The sequence below is a fragment of the Aricia agestis genome, chromosome 1 (assembly GCF_905147365.1).
Source record: "Aricia agestis chromosome 1, ilAriAges1.1, whole genome shotgun sequence".
In the NCBI taxonomy this organism is placed as follows: Eukaryota; Metazoa; Arthropoda; class Insecta; order Lepidoptera; family Lycaenidae; genus Aricia; species Aricia agestis.
Genome location: NC_056406.1, coordinates 1611786 through 1623917, shown reverse-complemented (window position 1 = coordinate 1623917; position 12132 = coordinate 1611786). Strand labels below are relative to the sequence as shown.

The 12132-nt window shown below is 38.5% G+C and overlaps 2 protein-coding genes across 3 annotated transcripts in view; one reads left to right on the top strand and one right to left on the bottom strand.

Annotated features, from left to right (window-relative positions):
- Positions 1 to 3873: 3873 nt before the first annotated feature.
- The window catches only part of LOC121740451, a 20426-nt gene continuing 12167 nt past the window's right edge, over positions 3874 to 12132 (top strand). Inside the window, exons 1-3 of one of the 2 annotated variants that reach the window (XM_042133156.1) lie at positions 3874 to 3954; positions 5305 to 5428; positions 8759 to 8905. In XM_042133156.1, coding sequence (XP_041989090.1) covers positions 3943 to 3954; positions 5305 to 5428; positions 8759 to 8901 — 279 coding nt within the window. In that variant the 5' untranslated portion in view covers positions 3874 to 3942 and the 3' untranslated portion in view covers positions 8902 to 8905. Of the gene's footprint in view, positions 3955 to 5304; positions 5429 to 8758; positions 9393 to 12132 lie in introns of those variants that run through there. The other variant, XM_042133149.1, reaches the window with a different exon arrangement.
- LOC121740423 (nucleolar protein 9) overlaps positions 9749 to 12132 on the bottom strand; it is a 5285-nt gene continuing 2901 nt past the window's right edge. The window contains exons 5-7 of the mRNA XM_042133116.1: positions 11147 to 11299; positions 10544 to 10699; positions 9749 to 9985 (exon numbers count right to left, since the gene is read on the bottom strand). Of these exons, the coding sequence (XP_041989050.1) occupies positions 9758 to 9985; positions 10544 to 10699; positions 11147 to 11299 (537 nt within the window). The 3' untranslated portion in view covers positions 9749 to 9757. The remainder of the gene's footprint in view (positions 9986 to 10543; positions 10700 to 11146; positions 11300 to 12132) is intronic.

The window sequence follows — 12132 nt, the reverse complement described above, 5'->3', positions numbered from 1 at the left end:
CATTAATTGGCAGTATTTTTTTTTCTTCTATTTTATTTTTAAATACCGTTAGTTCATATTAGCTGATCGCATATTTGTCAGCACCCTACGGCCGTACGCGTCGAACTCACCGCATAGTACACGAAATGCGGCTCGTATGGTACGGACAAGTGTGCGAGGTTTCACTTCAATTCGACGAATGTGCAATCGCCTTTAAAAAGTACCTTTAATAAATAAATCTTTTCCACACAAAGACGACAACATTTAATACCTAGTCATCAACAGCATAATAATAACTTTTTGTGAGAACGTATAAACACTTTAATATAACATTGATTGGATGAAACATTTAACAACAATAATAATATTATCATAATTAACCTGTATACCTACGGTTTATCCATCAGCAGAATTTTAAGCCATTTAAAACTAAACTTTATGTGCTACATCAGAAAATACACGTCTCATTGAACAAGCGGATACTTAAAGTGCCTGATAGACGTACGAACTAAGTACGCGGGTTTTAAGTTCGCGAACTTACTCGGCTCACACTGGATTATCATGCCCCCAGGCTCGCGGCTCGCGGCTCGCGGCTCTTTGCTGACACACAGGCGATTAAGATCGTAGAGCCATAAGTCCGCGTACTTACTCGCACGTTTATTGTAACCGTATTTTCTGCCAATGCTACTCTACTCAGTACCTATGTGTAATCATCAAGCCCATACGCTCGGTCTCTCGAATTCCAGCGATCATGGTCACCGCGCGAACTTCAATTTGTCCCGCCGCCGTGACCGCGTGACAACTATTCGCCGTCACGTGGCCGCGGACGAAACTGACGTGACGTTTTAATGGAGTCCGACCATGCGCGTGACAGACGTGTTTTAGACCGCGGAGTCCAGCCCTGGACCGGCTTTTGAGATTTAATTAGCGAATCCGATTGCTTTGATATTTGGCGATGACTGCTTCATTACCGAGAGTCCAACCATCAATGGTCAATTTCAACATTTGCTCTCGCAAGCTACTGCGGTGACTCACCGCAAACACGATTTATGATCAAATAGAAATCCCGTTTAAAAGGACAATTAATTATTATAATTAATAAAACTCCTAAGAAATCCCAGGCAAGGACAATTAATTATTTAAAAAATTAATCTTAGGCAAGTCACATAACCCCAAACGATGGACAGTTCATCTTATCATCATCAGATTTATCTAGGATTCATTTTCCCACTTTCAACTTACATTATATAAGCCCACAACTCCGTTATCGCGCCGGAACCGTACATTTTTCCGAAATAAAAAGTGTCTGTCATTTTCCTCAAAGTAAAAAGGGACTCAATAGTATCTCCACACCTTTCAGCAAAATCAGTTGGTTCAGCAGTTTGGTCGTAAAGAGGTTACAGACAGACAGACGGACAGACACTTTCGAGTCTATATTATTAGTATGGATGTTCCATCGAGGAAATTGATTGCTACCCAGTTGACAGACCAACGTCATTTGGTCGGGTCATGACAATTTACGGCCGTTCCCAATATTTGATCTATCTCTGGTTTTGCCCTACTAGAGATAGGAATAGCTCACATTAGACATTAGGGACATATATTTTATGCCAATTGTGAGCTATTCCTATCTTTAGTAGGGCAAAACCAGAGATAGATCAAATATTGGGAACGGCCGTTAATGTTAATTGTGATCTGTCGGCTGGGTTTGACGTAGCGCGGCCAAACTACGTAGGTCCCCCATCTGCCTAGGAATCAACTTCTCTGATAGTACATCCTTCCTTCATAAATTGGATCTAAGGTTGTAAGCTTATATCAATGTTTTACAAACAACTTGCTGTACAAACTACAGTCATTATACTCACTAGTCAGTAGTCAGTCTATTAGTAATGTGTGATGTAGGGCTTCCCCCGCTCTCAGTATATTTCACTTCCTCAGTATAGTACATTATGATAGTAGCGTACACTCACTGCATAAACAACACTTCCTCCCACCATTCCACGAAAAACTTTTACAAATAACTCCGCTGTCCTTGTTTTATGGACACAAGTGCTTCTTTCGCGAACTATACCTAGTAAAACGAATGATTCACAGTAATTTTCCTTGTTCGTTTTTTGCTGATTTTATTAATTACTTATGTACTTACTTCATTATTTACAAAATTCAATAATCTGTAATAAATAGTATTTTTGAACTTTGTCCACCTTCGGCTGTATCGTGCGGCCAAAACGAACATTAATTTAACTAACATTAAAGTTGAAAGAACTCTTGCTTACAACAAGGTTATGTCGATTTTTTTACACCTTATTGTTGCAATCAATATCAATTAAGTATATAATATGCATCAATAAATCATGTTACCTACCTGTATTTAAGTATGAGTAGTATAATATTATACTACCTGTAAAGTAGTCAATGAGTAAGAGTTGAGGGTATTGCACATTTTCCAAAGTAAATAGTGGCTTATGTGTTAATTTTGCGTTAATATTTGAGGCTACCTTTTACATAGCTTTTATAGACCCCACATAATCATAATCATCTGACTGGTATCTCAGTGTTCGAAGACAAAGCTGTAAGTAAAGTATGACTCGGCGAGGAAAAACTTGAACCTCCTCGCTACGAGCCGCAAGTCGCAAGTCGCAAGCCGTCTGACTTGTTTGTAGCGGAAACGGAGAGGTGATAATGCAGCCACGTTGATCTGACATCGCTAGATTCACAGGAAAATGCTAAGTTATATTTAAGTTCCTTTGTTGTTTTAAATTAATTAGTTTTAGGTACACCACTTTAGGATTAGGTGAACATTGCAACGCGTCGAGTTTTTATTAAATGAGCTATTCAAAATAAGAGTAGACACTAGAGTCTAGACCAGGGGTCACCAAATGGCAGACCGCGGTCCGCATCCGGACCGCCGATCCATTGTGTGCGGACCGAGCATTTTTGAAGATATGAACTTCGTTAAAAATAAATTTCGGTCTCGACTTACTGATGAGTGATGAACATCTCCAGGTTTTAATATTAATAGCTTGCACCAGTTTCACTTCAAACATCAGATCTTTGTAATTTCCGTAATTACTTACTTTTGTTTAATAAATAGGTATTTTTTCAATAAAATGTGCGGACTGCGAAGGTAGATTCATTCCTGAAAATGGACCCGAGCGAAACTAATTGGTGACCCCTGGTCTAGACAGTCTAACATCGCGGGCGATATGACTATCAATTTAAAGTGTAGTAAAAAGTTCATTTTCTAATAACCCATCAAAATGCATCGCATTGCTTCACCACGAATTAACTATTGAACTAACCCTACGAGTATAACATAACTTTAGAAACTCTACCACGGACAGTGAAAAAGTGAGGACAACCGTGGGCCGTGGCGACACAAAATAAACACCACTACGACACGTCACGTCATACGTGGGAGAGCCATGCTTCGGCACGAATGGGCCGGCTCGACCGGATAAATACCACGTTCTCACAGAAAAACCGGCGTGAAACAGCGCTTGCGCTGTGTTTCGCCGAGTGAGTGAGTTTACCGGAGGCCCAATTCCCTTTCCTATCTTCCCCTATTCCCTTCCCTTCCCTACCTTCCCCTATTACCTTATTCCCTCTTAAAAGGCCGGCAACGCACATGCAGCTCTTCTGATGCTGCGAGTGTGGGCTACGGAAGTTGCTTTCCATCAGGCGTTTGCTCGTTTGCCCCCTTATTTCATTAAAAAAAACGTACCTAATAATAATATTATAGTATGAGCCAATTTTTTTTTACTATTAGCTGATGAAGACATTGGGAAGTATAAAGTTGCACTTTCTGGGCCTCTTAGTCCGATTTGATGACTTCCTTCCCGTCTGAGCTCGCGTGTGACTCATCTATGATTTATAAATATATCGTTGTTTGTAAACCACAACACAATAATATGAGCACACGCGCTGTATCAGTACTGTTCAGCTAGCCGACTTGTGCACATCATGAGGACTTTGGTGAGTATACCTATCTTCATGTTTCTATGTTATTGTTTTGAATCCTCGATCCCGCTTTGCTAGAATCAGTTTTGAAATATTTTTACTAATTTATAAAACTAAAAAAATTTTTATAGCATCGGTCGATCCATAATCGAAAACATGAGTGGGTTCTTACTTATTACTTCTTCAACTAACGGCCGTTCCCAATATTTGATCTATCTCTGGTTTTGCCCTACTAGACATAGTAATAGCTCACAATTGACATAAAATATATGTCTCTAATGTCTTATGTGAGCTATTCCTATCTCTAGTAGGGCCAAACCAGAGATAGATCAAATATTGGGAACCGCCGTAAGTAGCTAATATCTCTAGACTAGATACTCTCTAGCTACACATAGAATCCATAATATTTACTTTGATTTCAAATAATTTCCCGCTCCACTCGCGGATATAAACAACACAACATTATGATTGTAATGGCTAAAGAGACTTCTTCTCAGTCCCACGTTTATACCTAAATAGGCCGTATATCCCATAGACCACGGCCGAGGGACAGCAGCGTCCAAGAGCAGCGCACACAGAGGCCCTACAGATTTCTTAAAAAATATAAATTTGGTACTGCTCCTTCTTCTTCATATGTCGAGTCTTTGGGCGAGGATATCTCTCCATACCACAACATTCTGTTTACATTGATTATTATTTTTCTAATGCGATGCGGTACATTTAAATTAGATTTTTAATAATAACAATAAGATGCAAACTACGCATCACATAAATACCTTATCTACCTTGGTATGAATAACAAACTTAATAATAAGTAAACATAAGTAATTAGGTACCTATATTACCTATATACTTACTAAATTGTGTTTGTCTATCTGTTACTTCTTCTGGCGGTTCATCTGTTTTAGCGTTTTCACAGCTGGACTGTTTTTGATTAAATTAAACTCGCGGGAAATAGTTTCTACACGATAAACTTATTTCTGTGCAATAATTATTTGAATATTAAGTTCCCACTACCCGTCTCCATACAAAAAGGAAGCAAAATTACATTTTTATTCATCACACTTGCTAAGGTGATAGGATAACCTAGACATTCCATCATTTTTTCGTTAGCAAATGATCTAAAGCTTCGGCCAAACCTGCGCGACCAAAGCGACTGCGAAACGGGAGCGTCTACCGCGCGGCAGACGCTACCCATACCTACCTCTCGCATTGCTGTCTATAAGATTATATATGGGTAACGTCCGCCGTGCCGTAGACGCTCCGGCTTCGCAGTCGCTTTGATCGCGTAGGTTTGGCCGAAGCTTAACTTCTTTTATAATTATAACCTATGACCTCCTTCATCACCTGAGTCACGTCTTCCAGTTACTATTGGCGCTGGGGGCGGTTCTGCTGGCGGCTGCAGCGTCATCGCCCGTGGGCCCGTTCGCCGACGTCACCAGTCGCGTCTACCGCAGCCAAGGCAAGACGCAGGCCAACAACGTTAAAGGTAATACAATCTTCATAGCTATTAGTCCCAGACGTAATGACGATTCCCGATTAATTCACGAATCGGTGGTAGGCAACATGTAGTCCGACACTCTAAAGCAGCGATTCCCAAACTTATTTTGTCTACTGCCCACTTCGAGAACAAATTATTTTTAACGCCCCCATAACCCATTGCATCACCTACTTACCAGTTTACCTATATTATACATACTTATCTTTATTTAAATTAAGGGGCTATCGCTGCAAATAATAAATAAAAAACACAAAATGCTACTTATGTCGTTAACGAACCATATTTTTTTACCATTATCACCGACTAAATTTACATTCCCGAATTTTCTCCAATCCCGGAATTCTGGAATTTTTGTTATTATAATATTCTAAGAAATCGCCTCCAAAACTTGCTAGCCAGAAATTAAAACTAATGTAAGGGAATACATGCATTTAATTTAAAATGCATCCAAATGAAATCAAATTAGAATTCACCCCCCAAGCCTCTACACAACGCCCCCTTTAGGACTTCAGCGCCCACAAGGGCGTTATCTCCTAAATTGGGAAAGGCTGCTCTAAAGTATTTGATTTAAAGGAGATCGAGCAAAAGTGGTCCACCACCTTGGTTCACCAATACACATACCGTTGATGTATTGTTGTAGGGATACCTCAACTACATCCTTGTGCAAAGGGGCATCAAAATCTAACCCGGCAGTTTTGAGAAAAAAAACGTTTAGATTACCATTATTTTGCTACTTTTTATTTGAAAAACGATTTAGTTGAGTATTTTTGACTGTGAAGTCTTATTATTTTCTCTGCAAGTCACTTGCCATCTCAAATGTCTATAATTATACAGATTTTTAGGTTTTTAGTACTAAAGTAAGAACAAAAAATATTTTTATCAAAATACAAAATGTTTTTGCAATTGTTTGTTCAGTAACATGCTTTTTGCAAAAAATTCATTTGCGACTTAAATCGTTTTTTTTTTTGTTATCATTTTAGGTACACTCAAGGTACACAGACTTCATTTTCTTGAGGCATTTTTTTCAATTATAGCCTTAAATAAATACAATACAACTTAAAACCACATGAACAATAACAATAAAGAATTACTATTTTTCATGTACTAGAACAAAAGATACGTCATAAGACATAACTTAAAAATAATACAAACCAGACTAACAGAGAACTCTATTTTTTCTAGCAGCACACAAGAAAAAAACGTCTACTGCACCAAAAAGTATATTTTTATTTCCCAATTAATTTATCTTAGAATCTAAAATACAACAATTTAAAAAATACAACCGAATAATACGAATAGAGAACTCTACTTTTCTAGCAGTAAAATACAAGAAAGAAATGTCTATTCTGTTAGACATTAATTCTTTTCAGTAAAACAATCTAAATAACATTTTATTTTACAATTCATCTATGTTGAAATCTAGAACATAACAAGACAAAAATAAAACAAAATAATATATAAATGTCGGCTGAATTATTATTTAGATTTTTGGTATTTGCAGTCACCAACTTAAAAGATAACTACAAAAACTACTTTCAATACTACTTACTAAGAAGTAAATAGGGTTTTTTATGATGGCAGTATCGATGACAAATAAAAATATGAAAGCGACAGGCAATATTTTTGTCCATTGGTCGGCACTTAGCAGGTACCTGTCGGATTTTTAATGCGCACGAGCGGCGCAGTCTTTCATCGTTTCTTGTTAGTATACTGTGCGCTTTCGTGTGTTTTTTCTCTACCGTCGACTTGTATATTATGTTTAATGTACTACCGATTTGTGCCTAATTATATCAATAGTGCTCTGTATTCTGGACATCTGATTTCGTAAAAAAAGCTTCAAGAAAATGAAGTCAGTGTACCTAAAATGAGAACAAAAAAACTATTTAGGTGGCAAATGATTTTTTTCAGAAAGCATCTTACTGCACAAACATTTTGTATTCTAAAAAAATATTTTTTGTTCCTACATTAGTAGTAAAAATCTAAAAATCTGCATAGTTATAGACATTTGAGATGGCAAGTGACTTGTAGAGAAAATAATAAGACATATAATACAGTCAAAAATACTCAATACATCAACAGTATGTGTATTGGTTCACGGACCACTTCCCATACAAATGTGCCCAGTCTCCTTTATTCAGAAATAAAACATTTTGTATTTATTCCTCTTAATAGGCTGACTATGTGGCGAGAATGCCGTATGATTGCCAACAACCATATTATGAATACGACAGTATATTATAAGTTTATGATTATGAACATTTAAAATCATAGGCACTACATTATTTGAAAATACTATAAGTATAAAACATCCACAACAGATGCAAAAGCCTGAGAAGCAATAGTACATACTTACTTAATATGACGTAGTATTCCATGTTAGCTTTGATTTTATTTACTTAATGGTCGTGACCAATTGTAGACGCGATTAGTGGTTAAATTCCGGTTCTGCAAGTTACTGGCAGACATAATAACCATTTTTTAAACCAGCTATATACTCAACCTGCGGCCCACAAGGACTTAAACATATTTGCAGCCCGTATCAGGAAAGGAATTGAGTACCGCTGCTTTACTAACCTAAAACTAACTAGGTATACTTACAAAATATGAAGATTATACATACCGTCGCGTACATTATGTACATGAGTGCCCCCCGCAGTTTACAGACTTTTGGTCAGCCGATAGTTTGACCAAATTGGGGTTTCAGTACATTATTATAAATCGTTTAGTGTGCGCACCTTCATACATCTTCATACTGATTGTAATCCCGACCAAACTATCAGCCGATAGAAGGCCCTCTACGGGGGCTCTGAGTATGCATTTAATTGAAAACCTTAAACTCGTATAATACATAGCCACATCACACATGGATAGACAAAAAACGACAAACTGCACGAATGTATGTCATTTTAAAGTCAAGCGAAGGTCGAGCAAGATAACTGATAAACCTCTAGGTATTACAACAGGTTCAGAACTGTCTCTAAACCGAGATTTATCTGAGCCTCCTGTGTATCCTCTATCCATTAGGTGTCATTAGGTACAGTTGCTGAAGCAATCCTAATAACTTTTACGGTATATTCAGCTAATTTACTCAGTAGGCTTAGCATGGTCACCAAAATATTTGATTCAAATTTATTCAGAAAATAAAACAATTTTTTATAAAAGCGGTTACTCTCTCCCGACGAATAGACAAAGTAACAGTTAGACAAAAGAAATCCGCCATTTTATCAATTAGATCTGTCAGTACGTATGTTGTTATGCTAAGCCTGCTGCAGGTTTCAGTTTTATCTACATTACTAATAACCCATAACTTTTCTTTAGGTCGGGACTTCCCTCCCCCTCCCCCTCCCGCCGCGCTGAACCTGCGGAAGGGGGAGTACATGTGCGGTGACCGCGTGTGCCGCCTCCAGCCCGGCCAGGTGCCAGAGGGCTGCAACGGCATGTGCCAGTACAGACTGAGATGATCATGATGATGATGCTGCTAAGATGGTGATGTCAGTGAAGTTGAAGCAGATGCCGGAGCTACGTATATTGAGCTGGTTATGACAACATCAGCCAGATCTGCAGACTTTGCATGGCCACAGTAAAAACGCTGCCAGTTTTTACCGACAAACTGGCAGACCTCCTTTGTTATTTCATCACTTTGTCTACTTTACCGTAAAAATAAACCTTTCTATGGTGGCCATGCTAGGACTACAGTTGACTTGACGTTACCCGACCAAATGACGTGGTCTCGACATCTGCCTATGAATGCATTTGCACTGACAACTCGCAGCCACTCGCAGCATTGTGAACGCGATATACATAGAACCAAGTAGCTTTTAATTTAAGTGATTTGTAATAATAGGTTTTTACTTTTTATTTTTAACATAGTCATATAGAGAAAGTATACCTCAAGTTAGCTTAAATATGTATAATTTATGGATTTAATAAAATGATTAAAACGTAAGTACGTAGAAAATAAAGATAATTTTACTGAAGATAACGAACTCTTTTTAAAAATAGTTTACAGCGGTATAATGTGCCAGGCGCGGTCCAAAGGGGACATGACCAAAATCTAAGGTCAAATTGAAAAATCTCAAAATGTTGCCAAATAATAATAATAATTTCTAGTTATCCTTTATCAGCGATTTTTTTTTGTGTGACCCCCTCCAAAACTTCATGCTGTGACCGCGCCTATAATGTGCAGCTTGCAGTCATTCTGCAGTTTGACTAACTCTTATGCTAGCATTTGTCACAGCCTAGCCAAATAGCCAATAATGTAATATTTAAAATACCTGCATGTTAGAAACATTGAAAAATAAAACAATATTTCCTGTGCTAAGTTTTATTTTTCCTCGCCTGTTCCCAGTTTTTCTGCGACGTCTTGAACGTGGCGACATCTAGCTTGGCGGCGATCAGTCTCCCGTACTGCGTGCTGTTTAGGAGGTTGCTCTTGTCAGCTAACTCTGTCATGATCTTGATTTTCTGTTCTGGAGATACCACTTCGAAGACTTGCTCGAGAGCGCGCGAGCCGTGCTGCGAGAGCGCCAGTGTTTGGTAGTAACCCTGGAAAAGAACATTACTTACCAAATTTTTCTTGAATATGTACTATATGAGAAGTTGGGCTGATGGATGATCTACGTATTAGTCCCTTTTCGTAAAACCCAGCCAACAGATGACGATTTACATTAAGTTGACATAATCCGACCAAATGACGTAGGTCCCTCAACTATCTATGAATGATGAATCGATTTCTTCGATGGTATATACATAGCAAAATTAATTTTGTGGCAGACCACAGAACACTAATAACTATAGACTAATGCTCGATTTCTAAAGATTTTTGTCAGGAGTTTATCTTTTTGACAGTGTAGCTGATTGGTTCAGGTTTTGTCATTATCCGATCAAAATTCACTTCCTCGCTTAGTAATAAAAGTAAATCTTATAAAATGAACTTATATTTTATGCAAGTTGAAAATAAGTGGGTAAGCAGTTTTGTGGAAAAATTGGAAACTGTATAACTTTATTACTCAATATAAAGTTTAAAAATGAAGTTTAATATTAAACTCCTAGCTCTAATGCTTTTCCCTCTCAAGTCTGAACGCAAATAGCATGTTCCCCTACCTTAAGTTTCCACAGCAGCTTGTCCCGGGCCTTCACCCCGACGAACTGTCCGCGGCAGAGCGCGTCCGCCACGTGGCAGCCCTTGGGGTCGCTCAGCACGTACACCAGCTGCTCCGGCGACAGCTCCAGCAGCGAGTTCACCGCTTTCGCCGGACGCTGGAAAGAGGAAAAAACAGTGTAGGCTGCGTTAATAGACTACTTTATGGTGACCCGGCGAATTTGTAAAATAATTATTTTATCACTATCAAATTAACTTCGATGAGTAGTTAGACGCGCGGGAATAGTAAATGTTTCCACCATTTTCGCAATAAATCTATGTCCTTTCCCTAAGGGTTTGACATATTAATTTAAACTGATCAGCAGTTTAAAGCTACTTATCCACTGGGCAACATTTGGCACGCAACATGGAGCCAACAACTGCAACGTGTTGAAAATAAGTGGATAACTTTTATGTATCACGCGGCTTAGGCTGGATGATTTAAATTTAACTTTGCGCAGATATAGAGAAGACCACAGGGAAGAAACTTATACTTTCAAATGCAGGAAAGGGCACGGTTTCTGCGATATTTTAGAGATAAAATAGAACATAATTTATTCATTAACCTGGAAGTCCAGGATTGTCTGCAGTATGACGGAGCCGTGGACGTTGATGAAATAGTTCGGTGGCGGCGGCGCACCGTCCGCCGGCAGCAGTCGGAGACACTGCAACGCGAATTGCTTGTCCTCGTCCGAGCATTTCAGTGCCGCCTCCAGGTGCTGAAAAGAGGTATTAAGTTTTTAAGAAAAACTATATTAAGACATTTAATAGTGAAATGTTTAGTTGCAACATGTTCATGGAAGAAAGAAAGAAGAAAAAAAATATTTTCAATAGACACAAGACATGTTACAATTACCTAAATTAATAATACTCCCCACACCGGTTTCGGTGACGGTGGCCGGTTTCATTGAAACCAGGCCAGGTACGCAGGAGTAATTTTATAGTGCCCAAGTGTGTGCGCAGTACACAAGAGCACTCTCTATTCCTTTTACTCTCATAACCCAGTGGGACGGAAGACCGACACGACTGGCGAGAGATCAGGCGCAGGAACGACTTTTTTACATGCCCAACCGACGCATGGATCATCTTACTTGTCAGACAATCAGGTGATCAGCCTGCATTGTCCTAACCAAACTTGGAAATAACATGTTTCCAACGCGGGATTCGAACCCACGACCTACGGAGTCGTGAGCGACGCTCTAACCACTAGACCACGGAGGCGTCTATATCTAAATTAACATAACAAGAGCAAACAAAGTAATATAGTAATTTAACAAATTGTGCCTAGAAATGACCAAAAAAAGGTCCAGTTCGGCTTAGGCCAAGTATGTCAAGTGGACACCAGTTCAAGATTTAGTCGTCTTTACTATGGCAACAGAACTAAGATAAGCATCATTTCAAAAAGATACAAAACGCATAGCTAAATTATTGATGAAAGTGGTCTTAAATAAATATTTTTTCATTACAAAATGCAAACAACACACCACGAAGCAGCTAGTGTTATTAAAAAGACTAAAAAATTAGATTTATTTCAAATAACAAAACTTGTAAT